Raw genomic sequence first — 21,796 nt, 5'->3', positions numbered from 1 at the left:
GGCGGGGCCGCGGCGGGCGGGACGCGCGGGCTCCGCTCGGGCCCGCCGGGCTCGCTCAGCGCCATGTCCCTGCCCAGAGGTACGAGCGGGGCTGGGGGAAGCGGCGGCCGGGGGTAACCGCGGGGCCGGGGCTAACGCACAACCCGCCGGGCGTGGGCTTCCCCGCGGCTTTCCCTGCGCGGGCCCCGGCGATTCCGCAGGCCGGAGCCGGGTGCCGCGATGGCCGGGGCTGCAGAGCCCTCGGTGGGGGTGTGCGGAGGGGAGTGCGCTGGGGGGGAAGGGGCGAAGCTGCGTTTGGCGTGGGGGGAGCGATAAAAACGGGTTTTGTTTGCTGCTGCTGGAGGCTTTCCGTGTGTTGAGTTTCCACTCGGGAATCGTGGGCTCGGAGCCGGGGGAGCGGAGCCCTCGGCACGGCTCAGCCGGGTGGGAAGGAGCGGGCTGGGATTGCGGGCCGTGTCTCCTGGTGTCGGTGCTCGGGCACGGCCCGGGGCCGGTGCCGGGCGTGCCTCGCTGTTTCCCCGCCGGAGAACGTGACTGTGTGTCACCGGTGATATTTATAGAGCGGGGCCGTGACTCAGGTGGCCTGTCCCCATCCCAAGGTGAGCACCGGCCGGCAGGTACCGGCCTGCCATGGCCGTGCCGGGAGGGATGGGGACAGGGAAATGGCTTTGCCGGTGTCCCGGTGCTCCCCGGAGCCGGCTCCACCCGCGCCCGGAGCGCAGAGCGGACGGAGGAGGGAGCGCACTGAGTGCGGCTGCTGCCGCTCTCCATCAGCGGAATAAAATTCCAGGGGTTTTCCCTGTGCGGGAGTGATGCGCTGGAAACTTGAAGTCAGGAGCCATGTGAGCAGATGAACGCACCTCCCGTGACTTTTTTTTTTTTCTCTCCCCCCTCCGTTTTTAAATGATCCGTGTCTTATCCGGAGGGAATGTGGACCTGAGTTTCCTGTTTGCTGTGTAAGCAGGGTGTGAATCAGCAGCGATTTACGGAGCTGCTGAGCGGAGCTGCTGACTCACAGGTAGGAGCACATGCCTCCAGCCATCCAGCCTTGGAAGGGATCATCCAGGCTTCTTAAAAGGCTGGGACACTCGAGCCCAGACCCTTCCTTGGCTGCCTGTGCCGGACCGGTGGATGTGTGGATGGAGGGACGAGGTGAGCCTGGCCCTGGGACCACTTGTGCCCCACAGGAGATGAAGCCCGAGCTGGGCCTGGAGGATTTTGGGGGAAGCAGCGTGGCTGACACCAGGAGATGATGCCTGGAGGAGGTTTGGAGCCATTCTGTGTGTGCAGGTTTCTGTTGGTTGTGACAAGTTGGTTCATTCATGCAGTTAACCCCGATGTCCTGTGCTGGAGATGTCACACGTGTACTGAGAGCTCCAAGTCCCCGTCTGACCTGAGCTCCTTTGCTTCCACCAGCACGAGGGTCCATCCTGGGTGTGTGTGTGTGTGTGTTACACACCTGCCTCCTCACAACCCTCTCGTCCTGCCTCTCCTTGGCTTGCACCTGCCTCCGAGCGGCTTTTTCCAGGGATGCTCGCAGGTCTGAGTGTGTGCACCTGCTGCTCATGGCAGCCACTTTTCTCTCTTTCAGGCAGCCTGAATTTAAGCTGAATTTCCCTAGTTTTCCTTAGGGAATTTCAGCGAGCAATCTCAGGTTGCCTTTGCTGGTTCTCCTCGGGTTTGTATTGCCCAGGGTTGTAAAGGGAAGCTGCTGTGTTGAAGCTCTTGGTTGGCTCTTTCTGTGACAGATGCCTTCCAAAACTCACCTGCCATCACTCTGGCTTAGTCACGGGGCTGTCTCCTGCCTCAGGAGATTTTTGGGATGCGTGGCTGGTCGTGACACTGGCGATAGGAATGGTGCTGGGCCGGGGCTTTGCTCTGCACTAAACATAGCTTGGGAGATAAACACCTTCTGGGGATTTTGTGAAGCTTAGGGAGGATTTCAGCTTTCTTTCTTCCTCTTCCCATTGCTCCTGTCTGCTTGATCCAAGTTATCTCGCAGGATCTTGTATGTGGGAGAACGTCTCTTGTGTTATCTTGCATTGTTGAGGCTGATGTTTACTCATATATGCAAAAATCTCCCTGTTTTCTCAGGTCACCCAAGTTCCCTCGAGCTGTGTCTCATGGCATGGGGTGGCACTGCAGGAAGGAATCGGGAACAAAGCTCTGGAGCTGTCCCTGTATCCTCCTTGTAGAGTTTTGCAAGGGACACAGCCTCTGGCTGCAGCTTGCAAGGCTTGGTTGGGCCTGGGTGTGATTTTCCAGCAAGGTTTGCACCTTTTTCAGTGAATGGATGCTGTGCATGGAGGGTGTTGTGTGCCAGAGGTTAAAGCAGGAGGGGATGAAGCCTCAGGGAATTTTCAGCCTTTGTGTGGGTGCAGAAACAGCGGAGGCTGCAAAGTCTGAGACCCTGGGGATACAAATCCAGGCTGTTGCCTTTTCCCTGGGTCTCAAGGTGTCTCTCCTGCCTGCCCTGCACGTGGAAATCCCTGTGCCCATCGCTGGGGCTGTTGGCTGTGACTTGAGTGGCCCCTGATGCCCAGGAAGCCCCCCCTGGAGGGACAGGCAGGAGCGTGCCAGAGGCAAAACAGTTGTTTCCCAAAATCTTGGAGTTTGCAGGGAAAAGCAGCTGCAGGGAGGGAGAGTGAGCACATGGACAGGATCTGGAGGGAGAAAACCTGCTTGGCCTCCCCTGGCTCACCCAGCACTGATGCCTGAGTAATTCAAAAGCAAGTTTTCCTTGGCAGGGAGATTGTCCTTTGGGAATAGAGGTGCTGTTGGGGAGAGGAATCGGGATCTGTCTGGAGCCAGGCTGTGCCTCTGGGGAGGCAGCTCTCCTTGGCCACAGAGGCTTGGAAAAATCAGCAGTGAGAGGTGCCAGGACCTGAGGATGAACTGGTGCTTGTTCTCGTGGCACATCTATTCTGGGTGGGTAAATAAGTGATGGGGACGTGTCCCTGCCGTGCCCTGGCCGTGCCCTCCGTGGGAGCACACCACTGTTGTGCAATTCAGTCTGTGAATCCAGCACTGTCTCATCTGCCATTCACACTTTTCCAGCTGCCATCCCCCAAAAAAAGGCAGCTCTGCCAAAAATACACGTGTGGGTCGTGACCTGCTGAAGCAGGACTTTGGCTTTGGGCTCCTGTCGTGTCCAGGCAGAGCAGCCACCAGCCTGGTGTGAGTGGTTGGAGGGGTGGGAGCTCTCATCCCATGGAGCCAGTATTTAATTCTAGTTGAAGCATCACAGAGCTCAAATCCAATTAATTCTAACAATCCTGGAGAAAACACAGCACTTTGCTCCTGCCTTCCTCCTCTGCTGGCATAACGGTGGGTGCCTGGAAAATATCATTCTGGACATGATAAATATTTAGCTGTGTCTCAGCAATCCATTTCCCTCCCTGGAGGGATGCTTCCCTGCTTTTCTTCTAGTGGATAATGAATCTCGCTGAAGGCTGATCCCTTTATTTTCCAGCTCTGAGTTGGGAATAAATTGGTCCAGGGATGAGCTGGAGTTTCTTTGCAAAGGTGGTTGTTCTGGAGGAAATGAATCTGTGCTTTGTAGAGGCTCCCTTTGGGTGATTTTGTGGCCCAAAATGACACCTCTGCAGACGTGAGGCTCTGTGGGTTTTTGGACAGAAAATGGTTTTTGCTTGTGTTGGTTAATAAGGCACAGCCTGGGCTGGCTGTTTGCTGGGGAAAGAGCTGGGAGAGAGGAACTTGTGTTGGCTGGGGAGGTGATTTTACTCTATCAACAAAAAGTTTGGGGTTTTACTGGCATGACTCAGGGTGGCTTGTGGGTACGTACGGAGCTGGATCTACCCGCTGCCTCTTGCTGACAAACCTCTGCAGCACAGGTCAAGTGTTAGTCAGGGATTTGGAGTGGGGGAAAGGGCAGAGAGGATTTTTTTATGATGGAAACTGGAAGTTTCTGTTGGTTTTTTTTCCACCTGGGAGATATTCCATCTCCTCAGAGCCTCTTATCTGTGTTGGGCAGTGCTGCAGTGGTGCTGTGGCAGCGTTGTGGGTCCCAATGTTCCTTGTCCTGAGGAGCACTGGAATTACTGGGCACAACTGCAGCAATCTTGGATGTCACAGGGCTGCCTGGTGGCCCCAGTTTTCCGTGGATCTGAGTCTGCTCCCTTTTCTGGAGCTGGGACAGGGCTCCCTGTGTGCTCCTTTCTCTTGCAGCCGTTTCTCTGCCCAGCAAAAGGCTGGAGCAGAGGTGCTGCTTGTGTGGAATGTGGTGGGTTATAGCGTGGCCAAGGGGAAGGGCAGGATTTGGCGGTCCCAGTGGGTAGGGGAGGAAGGAAATCATTGCCTTATGCTGGGGACCTGCAGTGGGATGAAGGTGAGGATGAGGTGGATCCTCTCCAGCACCCACTGAGCTGCCACAGCCTCCATCCTCTGGCCTGCTCTGTGCCCAGGGAGGGGCACTGCTGAGTTGATCTCTCCTGTGCTCTAAACCTTAATTTCATCATTTCAATTGAAATTATTTTTTTTAAAAAAAAAAAAGATAAATTTCCACTAAAAACCTATCTTGAGTGTAAGAGGAGGCAGGATGAGGAGGAGACAACACTTACCAGAAGTTGTTTGTGGAGCATTCACCCTTCCCTCCCCCCTCACCACCACCAAAGACAAATCTGGGTTTGGAAAGGAAGAAACCTCCGGAGTGCTCAATACAAGTAATTTCCCATCAGAGGCTGCTAACCTTAGCTGTGGTTTGGCACTGGCACCAGCCAAGCTGCTTGTGTCTGCTGGAGCTCTTTGGGAATACCTTGGACCCTTTTCTCCCTGGGATTTGCCTGTTGAGCACCAAGTGCCCCTTGTCACCAGTGTTCATCCCCGCTGCCTCCTCTCCCACCGTGATAGTGCCTTTTAGGAAGTGTAAAAGCAACTTTTAATTCTTGTATTTCATTCCTAAAGGTATTGGAGATTTCTCATGAGGAATGCATAAATCCCTTCAGAGGGGATGGGGTCCTGCCAGCATCTCTTTGGTGGTGCCAAGAGCCACATCCTCCCTTAGCATCCGTGGGAGATGGGTGTGGATGGGACCAGCAGTGCAGGACAGAGGGACAGGAGGGGAAGAAATTGTCCTGCAGGGCCTGGCAGGTGACAGTCATGTGTGTGACAGATCATAAACACGCAGGGCTGGTTACGTGGATGGGCTGGGGGTGGTTTAGGGGAGGATGACGGGGTTATCTAGGGTGTGTCAGCTTGTCTGGGCTTGCAGGCCAGTTAGACACTGCTTTGTGGTGTGTGTGTGTGTGTGTGTATGAATTCCCTCCTAGCCGGGGTCTCGTGGGGATGGCTGACGCAGCAGCCTGGCTGTGCTGCAGGGGTTGGCTGCAGTGGGCTGGGTGCTGTGGATGTGTTCACTGGGGTGTGTTCACAGCAGCTTGGAGATGGCAGCATCCTCACCCCGCTGGCTGGAGGGCGTTTGGCACAGCTGGAGCAGATGTTCCCTGTTCCTGCACTCATCCCTCCCTGCAAGGACACTTTTTCCAAGGTGGTGAAGGGCAAACACGCTGCACGACGGAGGAGATTTTTGCTGTAGCCTGAAGATCTTGCTTTACTTGCTGTGGGAGTGGGAAAGTTGAGGCTTGAGAGGGAGATGATGAAGCAGCAAAGTGTGCAGCCCTTGGGATGGCCCCTCTGAATCAGCCCTGAACATTACAGGCATGGCTGCAAGGGTGTGTTGTGCTGCAGACACGAGGATGTCTTTGCAGCTTGTCACTAAAAATGACGTGGCTCCTGTGCTCAGGGCCAGATGTGCTCACGGTCAGGGCTTTTGAGGAAAGCTGCTCTGCATAGTTCAAAATCCCCTGCTGCTCTGCACTGCTTGGTTTCTCTCCTGACGTGCTGCCAAGTTGCGCCCCGGCCAAAGCTGAGATGATCTCGTGCTGATACGTGGCTTTTGCTGCTCTTTGTCATCTTCCAAACACCTCTGAAAGGTGCTCGGGGGTAGGTGACAGGCCCAGCCCCACGTGCCTGTTTGTAAAACCCCCAGAAAATCCCTGCTGGCACGGGACAGGGCAGCGTCAGACACCTTTGTGTGGGTGCACATGTGCTCAGCTGACTTCTGAGGTTTCCCTGGTCTCTCCAGAACTAAAATCCTCCACCCTGTGCCAAATCCTCACCTGTTCCTCTCGTGGTGCTGACTGCCACCCCTGTGGTGCTCAGGGAAAAAAAAACCCACAATGTAATTGTGCAGGAAGAGGGATGAAGGTGCTGGTGGATGGTGATGCTGCTGGAGGACCAGCCTGGACCTGACCAGCCCCTGTGCCAAGCTCTGTCTCTCTTTGGCAGCACCCTTTTTCCTTAAGTCTGGAAGCAGCTCCACACTGCTTTAAGGCTGCTAAAAAGAGGGATGTGGTGGGTGTTTTAGATGATCTGCTTGTACAAATCTCAGTGTTCACTCTCTGTTAGCATCTGCAGCCCGTTTCTCTCGGGTTTTTGGTTGATCCCTGCAATTGTTTGGCTGTGAGCATCAGAGGTGAGCACCAGGTGGCTGAGGATGGCTGGCACCAGCCAGGGCTGGGTTTGTCCTTGGAGCCCAGGATACCTGCAGGGCTGGGCTGGGCTGTGCTGGGCATGCCTCTTGTGCCCTGCAGATGCTGCTTTCTTACCCAAGAGTAGCTTTTTTGCAATTTTTATTAATTATACCTGTCTGTGCCTTGGTTTCTTGACGGGTGATGAGAGTGAAGCGAGGCCTGGATGAGGTAACCAAGCAGAAATTGTGGGTGAATTTCTAATTCTTATCAGCCTTGTGTGTGGTGTGCTAAGGTGCTTGAAAAACCACTTGGCTTTTCCTCCAGCAGCTCCCCTGTAGGTGTGATTTCTTTGTGTACATTCCAGGTATCTACAAGAGTTTACCCTTAATTTTAGATCCACAAAGGGTTTTGTGTTTGGTAACTGTGGGTTTCCCCATGGGGCTTTACAGCCTCAGCTCAGTGAGGGAAACCATGTGTAACCATCCCAGGGAGAGGAGCCAGGGTGTGTTTCCCTTGATCTCAGGCAGGTTTGATGTTTCACACATCTCCTTCCAGCTCCTCTCCACGCGTCACCCCGCAGAGACAGCGCCGCTCCTTTCCCCAGAACACGGATGTGAGCCTCGCTCTTCTGGGAGAAAGGAGATTCTTAAAAATTGATTTTTCTCTTACTCAAATGAAAATGGTTTTTGGAAGCCCTGAATGTGCCCCAGGACAGCTGCAGGCTGAGCTGGGCTGAGTCACTGCAAGCTCCTGAGCTGGGCTGGTGAGTCGGGACCAGCCTGGCTGTGGAGACCTCTGGTTTCCTGGGATGGAGAGGCAGCTCTTTAATCTGCCTTTACTAGGAAAAACCTGCAACTCTCACTTCCCTGAGCACTGGGAAAAGTGCAGTGTGATAGGTGGATATGAGAGAGTGACAAAAGGAGGGGAATGAAGATCCATCCCACCCAGAGGAGCAGCTGTGCCCTTCCTGCCACCACGTGGGGCTGTGGTGGCAAAACACATTTCCTGTGGAGCCCCTGCTTTTCCTTGTCATGAATCAAAGCTGCCATGTGGGTACTGGGCAATTCCACCAGAAAATGAGGAGGTGGTACATGGTGTGGGCCATGAGGATGGTGTGGGTAATGCCAGGAAAAGAGGCTGCAGGTCCAGCTTGTTGGGGCTGAGCTCTCTGTGTTTGTGTCTCCTGCCTGGTTCCCTGTAGCGGGGAAGGGATGGAATTGAATGTGCACCAAAAAGAGCAAAAATTTGGTGTGGGACAGCAGGAAATGTAGAGAATTGTACTTCAGCACTTGCCTGCTGCTTTGTGTAAGCTGCTCCAAAGGAAATAATCCAAGGTTTTCTCTGCTCCTGCACCTCAGGGATGTGGAGCTGGCTCAGTGCTGCAGGTCAGAAGTTTTCCTCTGAAGGAGCACAGGCTTTTTCCACCTGAGCTGTGGTGGCACCCTGGGAGTGGGGAAGCATTCCAGGTCCCTGGGGAATAATGTCACTGTGAACCCTCTGAGCAGCTGCTTGGCCTGGTCCCAGTGCAGATGCTGCTCTTCAAAGTCTTGCCTGAAGTCTGTGGGAAGCACCTGGGTCAGTCCCTTGTTTCTGCCCCTCTCCCAGAACAGGCAGCTGTGAACATGAAGGGGATTTTTTTTCCCCCCATAAATTCCATTTTCATAGCAGGTGCCTGTTCTCTTACATCATTTGGAGAGATGACATCACTCTATCCCTGCCCAAAGCAAATTAGAGGGAGGATGGTAGAAATTTTTTCTTTCCCAAAATTTTTTTTTTTTTTTGAAGAAGCAGAGAGGGGAATACTTTGCTTTCTTGATAAGTTTACAAGGACACCTGGCAGTACTTGAATGATGCCAGTTTGGATAGAAGTGTCTTTTGATGCTGGAGTTGAGTTACTGCTGACAATTACAAAGTCAAACTATTCCCTTTCCCACTGTGCCTCCTGTCAAGCTGATCTATTCCAAGGACAGTTTGAGTTTTCTCTCCCATCAGGAAACTGTCACTAGCTGGTCACATCAATTCCAAGCAGATTTTATTTTTTCATGACTTAGCTTACGGAGTGAGAAGTCAAAGAAAGGAGTGATGCTGGTACCTGCTGTCGAGGAGATGGCCACAGGTGATGATGCTTCTGTCTCTTCCTTTTTTCCCATTTTTTTTTCCTAGCTTGTTCTTTGCTTTTCTCTAAGCATTGTCTCCTTTGCCTTCCCGTGACAGTCCCAGGGCATCAAGGCTGGGATTCCTTCAAAGGATTCATGACAAAGCTGAGCTTTGAAGAGGTGCAGCCTCAGCCACTGCTTTTTTTTTTTGGGAAAATCCATTTGGAGCAGAGGATGCAAGGGAGGCAGTGTCCATCCCAGAGGATGCTCTGCCTGTGCCCCAGCTCACTGCCTGCTCTCAGCAGGTGCCTCTGTGACTGTCAGCACATTTGCACAGGGGTTTTGCACAAGCTCTGGTGCAAAGCACCACAGCTCTGGGCATTACACGTGTCCTGTAATGTCACAGTGTCAGCCAGACAGGGATTTTCATCTTCCTCAGGGGAGTCTGGCCTCTGGTCACGTGTGGGTTCTCGGCGTGGAGCCCGTGTGTTCCATTGTCACGGGGCTGACACACGGGGACAAAAATCAAACGTTTTTTCCAGCCCTCGAGGTTGTACAGGTAACCTAAAAATACATCTGGAATGTGGCTGGGTGGTGACATCCTCCCGGGGCTGTCCCGGTGTTATCTGGCCGGTGCAGGGAGCCCGGGTGTGGCTGGGAGCCCCGAGGTGGCCGTGCCAGTGCCTCTGCTTGTCAGAGACTGTGGCTGCAGTGCCCATCCCCAAATTCCTCACTGGGCACAGGGAGGTCACATCCTTGTGCCTTGCACAGTCTCATCCAGAGCTGGTGGCACTGTGGCTGTGACATCCTCGAGTCCCGTGTGGTGCAATGATTGATCGTCCCCAACCACGGACAATCCCATGCCCCATCCAAAGGGATGAGAAAGATAACACTGTTCCCTTTCCAGCTGGATTCAGTTCAAAGGCTCTATTTTAAAGCAGAGTTTCCAGCCTGTGTGTCCTGTGCATGGCTCAGGCACGTGGGGCTTTCCCGTGGGATGTGTGTGTGGAAAGGCGATCACAATCCCTTGCAGCCCTGAGCAGGGAAGCTGCTGCCATTCCTGGAGAGATGTGGGGGACATCAGGCAGTGTGGCGCTGGGATGGGGCAGCCAGCTGGTGCATGGGCTTGTCTCTGATCAGAGGGAATGAAATATTCCATGGAAATCACACTGTCCCCGTGGTTAGACAGCAGCTCTACTTGCAGGACAGGTGAAGTCAGTCATTTTTTGGTCTATCCCAAACACACCAATAAAAACTCCTCTCCAATCCCAAATGGGACACTTCTGCTGCTCATGGCAAAGCAGCTCATCCCCTTCTCCACTCCCTGGCTGTGATGGTGACCCAGCCTTAACTGAGGTGGCCTCGGGAGGGGCTGTGTGTCCACAGGGGAGGGGTGGGGAGAGGGGCCCAGTGTTGGCTGGGCACTGTTTGAGCTCATTGCTGTTTTTGAGGGTGTGCTCTTCCCCTTATTCAAGCCAGCCCCCTGGCAGGAGGCTGCTGGGTGAGATGGGAGCCATCCTTGTCCCTGGCTCTGCCCTGGCATACCCAACCCTGTGAAAGTGCCTGAATTCTCCCCAGGATTTGCTCTTCAGCATCCCTCACCTGTTACAGGGTGATGTCCCTCGTGGGGAGGCTTTGTTAACACCAGTGAAACACCTGATGCTTTTTGTTCCCCTGGGATTACCTGTGCCCTATAAAGGATTGGATAATTTCTGGCAAACGGTGCATGTCTTTCCAGGCCTGGCTATTCCTACTGCACCAGCAAACCTTTGAAAGAGTTCTCAATAGTGAGAACTTGAAAGGATGATAAGGTTTGTTTTTGCTTTGTCGCTTTTTTGTTGTTGTTATTTGTTTGTTTATTTTTTAAGATGCTTTTGAGATGTTGGGAAGCTCCGCTTTACACCACCCCTGGTCCTCGGGCGCTGAAACCCAACGGGACTAATTCAAAGGAAATCTTATTTCCCATCCCACCTGCTGGGTTAGGGACTTTCTGCTCCAAAGCAGCTCTGTGGGTGTCTGTAAAGATCCTTGGGGTGCCTGTGTCAGGGTGAGAGGGAATTTGCTGCTAACAGAGTTAGTGATGGGAGGGCAGCACAGCACTGCTCTCCCCAGGATGGCTGCTGGTGGCTCTCAGTGCCATCTGCAAGAGCAGCTCCTGCGTCAGCATCCTTTATGTGCTGATGATCTGTGCCTGAAACTATACCCTGGGAGTGGAAATGAGCCTGAGAAAATACCTTCCACAGTCCTTCTGGGGCTTACATAAACACTATTTAAAATTAGAGCCGCTCATTATGTTGGCATGTGCGTTTACCTTGACCTCTGACTTTTCAGCCTGCAAATGTGCCTGGTCCAGCACAGCCTGGAGTCGGGAGAGAGCTCAGGAGCAAAGAGCTGGTAGATTTTCTATTATTAGTTTAAGGTAAAGAATCTGGTACAGTATCTTCCCTCCAGGCTGACAGGGAAATCAAAAACAAAACTGCAGCCTGTCAGAGCTGAGCCTGGCTTTGATGAGGAACATCAGCATTGGCTTCTGCTGGAGCGGTTTTGAGGGAAAGGGGAAGAGCAGCGATACTTGGCCACGGCTTTTCTTGCACGTGCTTGCAGAGAAATGAATGCTTTTATTTGCCCGCTCTCCCTTGCTATTTCCCAGCCAAGTGCATGCAGCAATTTATATTTTGCTACCAGAGATGCCATCTCTGTTGTCACCCTGGAATAGCTGCTGAGCTCGGCGCTGGCATTGTCATGGAGCAATAATTCTACTATTTGCTGTGGTAATAGTTGTTAGTGGCAGAGCAATTAACGTGTCACCTGAAGCACAACCAAATGTGACCTCTTTCCATCCCAGCACCCAAACCAGCGAGCCTGGGCTCCCCTTGGCTGTGCTGGCTGGTGCCAGGGCTGTCCTGGAGCAAGGGTCACTCCGCTGGGATGCCCAGGCCTGCGGGCTGGCTCGGAATGGTTGAGTTTGTGGGAAGAGGACGCGTCCCACCGGGATGTGCTGTAGCAATCCAGCGCTTGAGCAGCTCCCGGAGCTGGACTTGGCTCCCCACCAGTTTCCTGTTGACGTCACCTGCTATTTCTCTGCTGCAGTTTTTACAACTGTTGAGCTTTCCAGGGTAATCGGAGCCCAGTCCGGCCAACCTCGGCAGCTGCCGATGAGGGAACGCGGCTCTACCTTCCCCGATTCCCCCCGCTTGCCTTGGCTGCTGCTCCCAGCCTTGGGGACCCCCGGGATCTGGGGGCACCCGGCGAGGAGGTGAAGCCAGAGGCTGCTTCGGGCCATGCATTCCCACTGAAAAGAATCAGCGGTGCTTGCAAGAAGTGCCGTGCGCTGGATCCTGCGGGAATTTTTTCCCCTCCCTCCTCCAATCCGCCCCCATCCCTCTCTTCTGCCAGGCGTGCCGGCGCTGCTCTTCATTTCTGGGAAACCATGGACAAGAAGCAAGGTAGATGTTGCAATTTCCAAAACACGTGGTGGGGGAGAGCAAAGGGTGCTTTTGGTGCTAAAAGGGGCTGTGTAACTTTTCTGGGGTCGACCCACGCGGTTTTGTTCCTCTTGGCTTGGGCAAGGGGTCGATCTTTGCAGCTGGGGACCTATTTTTCAAGCACTGGAAAAGTTGCACGTTTTGTGGGGTTAAAACTCTGGGGTCTTAATTGTTAAAAAAAAAAGAAAAAAAAAAAGAAATCCAGCATGTCTGAAGGAAAATATGCAGAGGGTAAAGCTGGCTTCTGGCTCCGGTTTGAGTCGCATTCCTCAGGGTTTTCCAGCAGCTCCTCATAGTTGTCCCCTGCCTGTTGCATGGGAAAGGTGGGTGCCCATGGCCCCAGCAGTCGGGAGCTCTGGTTCAGCACAGGCTGAGGAGCTGCTTTGGGGCTGCAAGGGGCTTTTTGTGCAGCGTGGTTTTTTCCTGCTGCTGGCGGGCAGTTTTGCAGAAGTGAGGAGCGCTGCGGGAGCCCCTCTGCAGCGGGCTGATGAGTGATGGCTCTCGGCAGGTTCAGAGCCCTTTTTCCACTCCCATGGATAGCTTTTTCCACTCCCAACAGTGGAAAACAGCACAGAGTGTGCCTGTGAGGAGCTGGCTCTCATGACCAAGCACCCAAATTCCCCTCTCTGCTCTGCACCCTGCCTCCAATTTATTTTGGGGTTTTTGTTTTGTTTTTCCTTGATGCTTTTTTGTTCCAGCTCTTTCTTTGCAGCAGGGCTGGGATCCACCCTCCAGCCTTCTGCCCTATCCATGGCATTTGAGACTCCTCCTTGGATCGGGGAGAACCGGGATGCATCCCAAACATTTCCCCCAGCACTAACAGAGCAGTGCAGCTCTTGGAGCAGCCTCTCGTGCCCAGGACTTCACCTGGGGCTGCAACCAGAGCCCCGGGGAGGCAGTGGTGAGGTTTAATTTCAAAGGTCGACTCAGGCAAATAGTTTTATTTGCAGTTCTTTAGATTGTCCTGTTCACTTCTCTCCGCCCACGCCAGCGGAGTGGGAAGGAAAAACCTCCGGTGGAGAGGTGCAACTTAATAGGGCTGAAGTTGGTGGCAAAAATGAGGATTCCGGTGTTGAATTAGGCAGTTCCAGGAAATGTCTGGCAGTTCTTAACTGGTGGTGGTTATAGCATGAGAAAAAAATCTAGTTGGGCTTTTTTTTTTTTGTCTTTAGGAGGAAATGGTTCCTTTCTTAGCATAAAGGATGCAGTTACGTGCCTGCAGCATCACGTGGGTTGCAATTTCATCTGCACCAGGAACTTCTGTCAGCTAATTTTCCCCTGCCTGGGTGCAGGGCACTGTGCCGTGTGTGTCTGTGGCTGGCAGCCTTTTCCTGTGCCCTGGTGGGCTCGGGGCTGGCAGCAGAGCCCTGGAGCTTGCAGGGATAACCAGAACACATCCCCAGATCCCCTTGTCCTGCTGCTGCCTTTGCAGAAGGATCTTTTGAGGGGAACTTGTGCTTGCAGACACCCCTCTTGCAAGAGCCCAGTGGGAAACTGGAGAGTTTCCAGGGTTTTCAGGTGGCATAAGCAGTTGTGCACATTCTAGCAGTTCCTCCTGCACCGACCCTCCCGGGATCCCAAATGTGGGAGGGATTGTGCTGAGTCTCAAGTGGAGGAGAGACAGTGCCAGGGACTCTCCAGGGGGAAGGAGCTGACAGCAGCTGCCTGCGGGGGCTGAAGGCAAAAGCTGCCCTGCAACTGAAGGGCTTGAATTGCAGGGTCTTGTCGTGCCCATCCCACTGCCTTTCTGCTCCTTTTTTTCCCTTTTTTTTTCCCCCCCCTGTTTTTCCTGCACTCTCATTCACCCTGACCAGGGCACGGGCTCTCCTTGGGGAGGGGTGCTGGTGCCATAAGCAGTGGGAGAAGCTTGCAGCGGTTCAGGCCAGCCTTTGGGAGCTGGAAATCTCATGTCAAATTTTAGGAGAGCTGTAACAAACCTCTGCCTCAGCTCCCTGGTTGCAGGGCAGCATCCTGGACGATTTTATTCCTGCAGGCATGGGCTGAGCTGGGTTTTCTGCCCTTTGTAGGTGGCCCAGGCAGAGCCTGGGGGTGGTGGTGTAATACCTCCAGTTTAATTAGTGCTTTTTCACGTTGGAGCTAGGAAATGCTTTTTGGGACTAAGCAGGATAGGCTGGGAAAGGGGATGGTTGCTGACTCCAACTCTGTGAGGTCAAGAGTGGTAGTTTAGGAGTACAGGGAAGTGTGCAGGGTGCCTGTGACAGCAGAGTTCATGGCCAGTGCACATCAAAAGCCTCTTCTGTACAGAGCAAGGCATTTGGAACAGGGAATCTGCCCTGATTATCCCTTGCTGCAAATGCTGCCTGCGAGCTTGGGCTCTGCTGGACAATGCACCCTGTGATTCCCAACCCCACACTGGGTGCTCCCAGCTCCCTCCAGCCTCGGTCCTGCAGCCAGAAGGGCTGAGGAAGGGCTGGGGCCATCCTGCAGGAGGCCTGGCTCGGGTGCCTGTGGACCCTGCTCCTGCCCTGTGAGTCACGGCCGCGGTGCCAGGGGCGCTGCTGGTGGCACAGAAGGCGCTTTGTGCCAGCTCTGCAGGGTTTCTATGGCAATTGGGGAGAGGGAGAGCAAACAGATGGAGCAGAATCCCAGCCAGCATGGGGGGATTTCAGGGCTTCGTGTAGAGCTCTGGCTGGAGCTGCTGTGTGTGGAGCAGAGACCGGCCTGAGTTTGGGAGCAGGTCCTGGGGGTGCAACGCTCAGCACGGAGCTAAATCCATCCCCTGGGATAGGGTGGGTGCCCACAGCAAGCTCCCCAACTTGCCTGAGTGTAGAAGGACACAGGGGACCCCAGTTTCTAGATTATTTTCATGGCCTCCCACACTGAGTAGCGAGAGGCTGGGAGTGGGAAGGGGAGGCATTTCTGAACCCACGGCCAACATCTTTCCTTTGGCTTTGTTTTGCGTTTGCTCCTGTCCTTATTCAGCTGGGTATTTTGCAAAGTGCCACCAGTGGGTGTGTGGGGCTGTTCATAGTACCCCTTCCAGCCCTGCTGGGTGGGTGATGGGGAAGGGAAAACTCTGCAGGCTCACCAATTAGAACTTGTGATTGCTCTGACACGGTCGGGTGGTTTCCATCCAAGTGGGATTGGTTTGGGGTGGGGTGGCTCGTTGGGTGGTTTCACTGAGCTGGAAATTCACATCATGGAAACTGTGCTGGTCTTGGAGCTTCTGGCTCAGCTGTGATGCAGGAAAAGTGACAGATAAGGTGGGGGTGTGGACTGATTCCCTCAGCAGGGAGGGATGCTGCTGGTCCTGCAGTTGGGACCTTTGCAGCATGTTGCAGACAAGCTTTAACCCACAGCCTCAGTGAGGTTTGCATCTGTGGGAGGACAAGGCAGGAGAAGTGAGTCCCAGGCACCTGTTTTGTCTTGGAGCTGGCAGGGCACAGGGATGGGAGCTGTCACTGCTGGGGACATGTTTGGCATGTGTCCTTCTGTCCTGCTGCAGCTCTTGCACAGTGCTGCGTCTCCTGCTGAAATTCCAGCTCCTCGCTCTCCCCTCCCTTCCCTGGCAGCCTTTGGAGTGCTGGACTTTGTCCACACGCCTGCTCCCAGCAGCCAGGCAGGTAGGAGCTGTTTTGAAAGGCTGTCCAAGGCCACGCTGAGCTGTCTGCTCCCAACCCCATGCCTGGAGCACACCTTGATATTCCTGCTTCCTAACGGGTCTTCCAGCTCTGTGCAGCCAGAGCACCTTTAGCTGCAAAGTGCAGCTGCCCCTTGTCTCTCCTGAGGGCATCAGGACCTCGATGCTCTCAGCTGCTGTGCTTTCAGCCCCTTGGGGTCAGTTTATTTTCCCAGGGAGCTGGGATGGAATTTTCACCTGCAGGTTTCTGGCCTGTCCTGGCCCTGCCTGAGCCCCGTTTCCCTCTGCAGCAGTGGGTGTTGTTATCTCAGGGCTGTTTGGAGTTGGGAGAAGGAGGGAGGGACAAGAGCATCCTCTTGCCAGTCACTGCTGGTGCCTTGTCCTGGTGCCTCAGCCTGTGCAAGCCTGGATTTGTGAGGGGTTCACAGCTCATGTCTGGTTTTCCATTTGCTGTAGATGGTCTGTCCCCTCTCCTGCACTAACCCCTTGCTTTTGCTGGATGTCTCATTGCCCTCTGTGCCAGATCCAGCTCTGGATCCAGGCTGGGGCCCTGGGGGGTCAGGGAGTCTCGGGACAGGGAATGTTTTTTTGGGAGCCCTGCACATCACTAATGGCATGGGGACCTCTTGTGGCTGGAGAAACGGGGATGGGGCCAGGCTTGGCTGCGCTCCCAAAGCCCAGCTGCCTCCCTCTCCTCTGGAGCTCTCCTGAGTCCACGAACCATGAGGGGTTCAGGGCTGCTTTCTGGTGTGGCTGGAGCATGAAGGCTGACCTGGTGTCTTGTTTTTCTCTTTCAGATTCCAAAGGATCCTTGGAGCCACACAAACCAGGTAAGTGCCCAGCAGAAATTGCAGCTTTAACCCCAGAAAGAGCTTAAATTACAAATAGAGGGGACTGTTAATGACCATGAAGAGTAAAGAGCACTTCCAGTGTACAGTGCTTGGCTGCAAGACCTGGAAAATGGTCTGTTAGTGCACCCTTGGTTGTTTCTACAGAGAAATGTTCAACAGTGTCATTGAGACACACTTGTGCTCTGGCTCTTGCTTGAAATTTTGGGCAAGTGGTCACTGTGACCTTCTTGGCATTTTGCTGACCATGGTGAGGGGTCCAAGGGCTGCATCCCCTGCATAGGGGCTGCTGGGAAGAGGGTGCTTGAAGGAAAACAAGCAAAAGTCCATTTGCTCATGTGTGCATCTCCCCTTCTAGTGAAAGGCAAGAAGAAACGGGATCTGAGGATAACATGTGTCCCCATCAAACCACCCGTTGCCAACACAACGTAAGTTGCTGCTCAAAGAGGTTCTCCAGAGCTGGATTTGGCGCTTCCTCGAGGGGAATGGCCTGTGAAGACTTCCCAAAATCAGCATAGTTATTCTTTCCTCTTAAGCTGTGGCTCGTGGGTGATGAGAAGGAATTGCACATGTGCGTGCAGACACGAGCGCAGCGTGTGTCTCTCTCTGGGAAGTGCCTGCTTGATAGGAAATGTCCTAAAGGTGAAGACTCAGAATCCTCTGGGGAGCTCTCCTCAGTCTTTCTGCCATGGCTCTGCCAATGCCAAAGGGCAAAAATGCGGTAGAGAGAGTGAATCTGCCTTAGGGAAGAAGAGGGAAGAATTTTAGTGCAGGGGAAGAGAAGAGGTGGTGGTAGCTGGACCGTGACAGAAGCCAGAGGCACAAAGGTTGTGGGGAGTGTTTTACACAACCTGAGTGTCAGGTTTAGTTTGAGTTGTTTGCAGCTCCTTACCCTGCTGCAAGGAGTTCACAGACATCTTGCACTGCTGGGCTGATTGGTGCTGGGGCCAGTGCCCAGCAGTATCTCAGGGCACTGGAATTTCTCCCTGCCCTGTTTGCTTCGAGCTGCTGATGCTTGTTATGCCATGGGGGAGAGCCCAGGGTGGCAGTGCTTGGTTTGACAAAGAACAGATGGCTAAAATTCCACTTCCATGGTGCTCTTCCAAAACACTTTGGGCTGCATCGCCACTGCTGAGCCTTGTTTGCTCCAGAATCTTGTTCTAGAGAACTCTCCCAGCTCCAGGAGATCAGTGAAGTCCCCAAAAGAGAAATATCACTGCTGAAAACCCAGGTAGAAAGGGGGAGGCAGGGGAGCTCCCCCACTGATGCTGTGCAGCCTCGCACAGCCCTGCCCTGTGTGGGACAACCACCTCCTTCCCCCACGGGCACATTTGTCTCTGCTCCTGCCAGAGTTTGAATTTCCCCTGGAGAAGGCCTCATGCTGGAGTCTGCAGGGCTTTGCATGCCCAGAGGCTGGTGCAAGCTGTCCACAGCTCCTTTTCTCCCTGCTTTTCATGCTGCAGTGCAAATATTTGCGCAGTGCAAGGCTTTTGCTCAGAGCCCAAAGTACTTCCTTGAAGCCAGAGGCTGCTCTGATGGGAATTGAGACTAAACCAGTTGAGCAATCTCTGCTCTTAGAAGCTCCCAAGGGATGGGGAGAGCCCAGAAGTGAGGCACGAGGGGCAGAACACTGATGGTGGCTCTAAAAGTACCGTGCTGCCCCGAATGGGAAGTGGGCAGTAATGAGGGGAAAAAAAAGCCATAAAGGACAACTTTCACCTGCCTGGTGTTGTGCAGAGGGTGACACCAAAGTGCTGCCTGCTCTGCCTGCCTGGAACAGGCAGCAGAGAGTACACAAATGACTCACGGGGGAGGAATTACCTGTTGTTCCCTCGCGTGCGTTTCGGGCTACGTGGCTGTGCTGTTACAACACCTGCCTGTCAAAACATGACAGCTGAGCTGCTCTGCCACAGGAACGGCTCATCCCGCCACTCTCGGCTCCTCGGGCTCCTCTCCTGAGCAGGAATGGTTTCACAGCCCGGTGGTTGGGTTCATGCCTCACCTGGCTGACTCCCCAGGGTTCTCACTGTGCCTCGTGGCTGTGGGGTGTTACTGGCATGGTTTAAAGCATTTGGGGGTGTTTGGAGGGGGCTGGTTGGAACCTACAACGAGGCACAGGGGGAAAGTGCTCAAAGGAGTGTGAAACCTGGCTCTGGCCAGGAGGATGAGTGAAGCTGGGCTTTCTCCTGACTCTGTGCCTTTCCTTGCAGGCCCCCGAGGAACCTGGACTCCAGGGCGTTCATTACCATTGGAGATAAAGTAAGTGTCAGTGGAGTTTCTGGTTTTTTTTGCTTGCTTCCAGTTTGGTTTTCTCTGGGCATGGAGAGCTCTGTGGATTGTGCCTTGCAACCTGTCAGATCAGGTGTGCAGCCTCATGGGCTGTAACTTTCAATCTAAACCATTCTAGGATGATCCAACCCATCTGTCCTAAATGAGGGTGGCCTCACCAAGCTCTGAGACTGCCCCTAGCAAAGTCCCTTTACCCTGCTTACCCACCGGTCTGTGTTGCTGCTTGAGGCCCAGGAAAAGCCAGGCACAAAGTTTCTCTCTGGTTCTTCAAACTCTTTCCTAGTGACCTGATGAAAAACACTGCTAGAAATAGCCACTGTCTCTCTTTTATTTCATTCTCTTGTTAGGAGTTCTCTTGAGGCTGCAGAAGCTGTTTGCAAATGAGCTAAAAATACCCTGCATTGGATCAGCCCTATATCTAGACCCTTTCCAGGCTGGGAGGTGGCTTGGCTGATGGGATCTGGGTCCCTTGGCCTCAGTGCAAGGATTAGGGTTGAGGAGAGGAAGCTTTGGCTTGGTCCAGGGAGCAGTCCTGCTGCCTTTGCTGTTTTCTGGGCCTGGTGTCATGTATAGCAAGAACTCTGGGAGAGATGCTCTCTGTGTGTGCAAGGGGAGAGTGCTGCAGCTTCGGGAGAACTCTCTAGAGTCACCTCCTTGCCTGCTCCAGTGTCTGCAGGAAGGGTCTGGTCTGGGTATTTCGGAGTGACATGATGGAGAAGAGGACTTGGGCAGAATTCCAGCTCTAGGAATGGGGTTGGGTGGTGACCTCAGGTCCGTGGGATCTGCAGAGGCCGTGCCGTGCATCCCATTGTCCTGGGAGGGAAGCGCCGGCTCCAGGGGCGCATCCATCGCCTCTTGTTGCTGGGCAGGGCAGTGCTGGTTCCTGGAGGTGCTGGGAACCTCCAGCTTCTGGGGAAGCCTCGGGGCAAATGCCAGGAAAGGAAAAACACAATAACCTGGAACAACTGCAGAACACATGTCCGAAAAGCACCACCAGATCCTTCCTGGAGGTTGCTGCGAGCCTGCATCGCTCCTCTGCCAGCTGCCTGTGGCGGGAGCTCGGACGTGTCCCCTCAGCCCTGCTCTCCTCATTTCAGGATCCACGTCCTGCCCAGGAAAGGGCCGGCACCTTCCTGTGCTGGGCAGAGCATAGCTCAGTGCTGAGCTATGCACAGCCCTCCCTCGCTCCCTGCCCGCCACAGCTGGCTGGAATCAACAGCCACATCTGGCTGGAATCAACAGCCACATCTGGCTGCAAACAGCGCTGGCAGGAGGGTCTGGCAGACCTCAGGCTGCTGTGGCTGGTGCTGAGGGGACAGTGCTGGCCAGGGGCCTGGCAGCCACATCTCCCAGCCTGGCTCCTCCACGCCAGAGGCCGTTTCCTCTCTCCCTGCTCAGGGCGTAGCTCGCAGGCACCGTATCCGGAGCTGTGCTTGTTTCCCACCCTCGCTGCCTTTGTGGCCACTGGGGCAGTTTGGCATCCTGGTATTATTTTCGTTCCCTGAGACCGGAGGAAAACTGGAGGCTGGATAAAGCCTGGCTAAAAGGAGGCCTGTGACTTATTAGGAGCGATGAATGCAGTGTCCAAAAATAGCCCGTGTCTCACTCAGTTCGTGCCCTGCCCAGCAGAGCCAGCAATTACAGGGGAACGTGTCTTTAGGGAAAATTGTTTGTGGGGCTGTGCAGGAGCTCACTGGCTCCCTGCTGGGTCAGGCACTCGCTGGGGTGAGCACTGGCCATGGTTTTTTTCCCAGCTTGAAGTAACGCTGAGGTAGTTGTTTTCTTGGTGTTAACTCGGGTTTTACCTCGCTGGCAGCTGTTTGGTGGTAGGAGAAAGTATTGAAAGCGGGTGAAACCTGTTTGAACTCACTGATAATTAGAAATGGAGTTGCTGTGTGCATCCAGTCTAAGAGAGGTTTTGCACAGGTGTTATTAGACACACACAGGTCTAATGATTTTGGGGATGTGGGGAGAGGTGAGGGATCCCTGGCTGCACAGAGGGGTTTGGAGCTGTGGTGGAGGCTGCCAGTGTTGGCACAGGAACTGTTAAAACCCTGCAAATAGTTCAGCAACTGCTGAAATACCCCTGTGTGAGTAATCCCCTGCAGGCAGAGAGGCACCAACCTTTGGTGCCCTTTCTAGTGGCAACGTTCCCTGGGCTTAAAGGATGAAAGTCCTGATCTCCAGCTGCAGAGGGGGAATTAAATGAACCCTGATGAGTGGTGGGGTGAGAGGGTTTGGGCTGTGATTCAACAGAGACAAAAATACCCCCAATCCTCTCAAAGTGTGGTGCCTCTGGAGTCCTGTAGGTGCCATTGCTGGGAATGCTCTGCACGAGTGAGCTCAAAGCGTTGCTGATGTCCTTGTTGGTAAATGTGCTTGTCCCTGATGTCATTTTGTCCTCTCTCCCTAAAGAACTTCGAGGTGGAAGCTGATGACCTGGTGACCATTTCGGAGCTGGGCCGTGGGGCCTACGGCGTGGTGGAGAAGGTCCGGCACGCGCAGAGCGGCACCATCATGGCCGTGAAGGTGAGGACACCTGAGTGGGATGGGGATCAGGAGGGGCAGCTCCAGGGGAGCAGAGGAACTGCTGAGCTCCACTGGTTGTGGCAAAATGGGGACGGGTTTATCTGGGTTTGGCAGCCTGTGGTGTTCCTGGTGTGGTTTGGCCAGGGAAGGGTCTGTGCTGATACTGCCTGGGCACGGTGGGATTGATAAGCAGGGGCTTGGAAATCCAGGATTGGTGCCTGCAGTGCAAGGCTGGGATGTCAGAGTGCCTCTCCAGGCTGATGGCCTGGCCCTGCATCGGCTGCCAAGAGAGCGCCAAGGGTTTTGCATTCGTTAAGGTTCTGTCTGGCAGAGGCAATTTGGGCGTCTCCTGCTGGCTGCAAAATGAGGATAAAACACCCTGGCCCCAGAACTGCAGGTCCTGAATCAGGCTGGTGATTATGCTTACCCCACCTACACCAAACTCTTTTCTTTCATG

General features: G+C 54.1%; 1 protein-coding gene across 2 annotated transcripts in view; it reads left to right on the top strand.

The window, feature by feature from the left end:
• Positions 1-21,796, top strand: part of MAP2K3 (mitogen-activated protein kinase kinase 3) — a 29,710-nt gene continuing 7,914 nt past the window's right edge. Inside the window, exons 1-5 of one of the 2 annotated variants that reach the window (XM_088064325.1) lie at positions 1-79; positions 16,471-16,503; positions 16,880-16,949; positions 18,732-18,780; positions 21,226-21,339. In XM_088064325.1, the coding sequence (XP_087920451.1) occupies positions 64-79; positions 16,471-16,503; positions 16,880-16,949; positions 18,732-18,780; positions 21,226-21,339 (282 nt within the window). In that variant the 5' untranslated portion in view covers positions 1-63. Of the gene's footprint in view, positions 80-11,707; positions 12,034-16,470; positions 16,504-16,879; positions 16,950-18,731; positions 18,781-21,225; positions 21,340-21,796 lie in introns of those variants that run through there. The other variant, XM_005523038.3, reaches the window with a different exon arrangement.

Source organism: Pseudopodoces humilis, chromosome 18 (genome assembly GCF_049639895.1).
Source record: "Pseudopodoces humilis isolate 2021_Gansu_Grassland_sample_001 chromosome 18, ASM4963989v1, whole genome shotgun sequence".
NCBI classification, from domain to species: Eukaryota; Metazoa; Chordata; class Aves; order Passeriformes; family Paridae; genus Pseudopodoces; species Pseudopodoces humilis.
The sequence above is the reverse complement of the archived record's forward strand: the minus strand, read 5'-3'. Positions and strand labels throughout refer to the sequence as shown.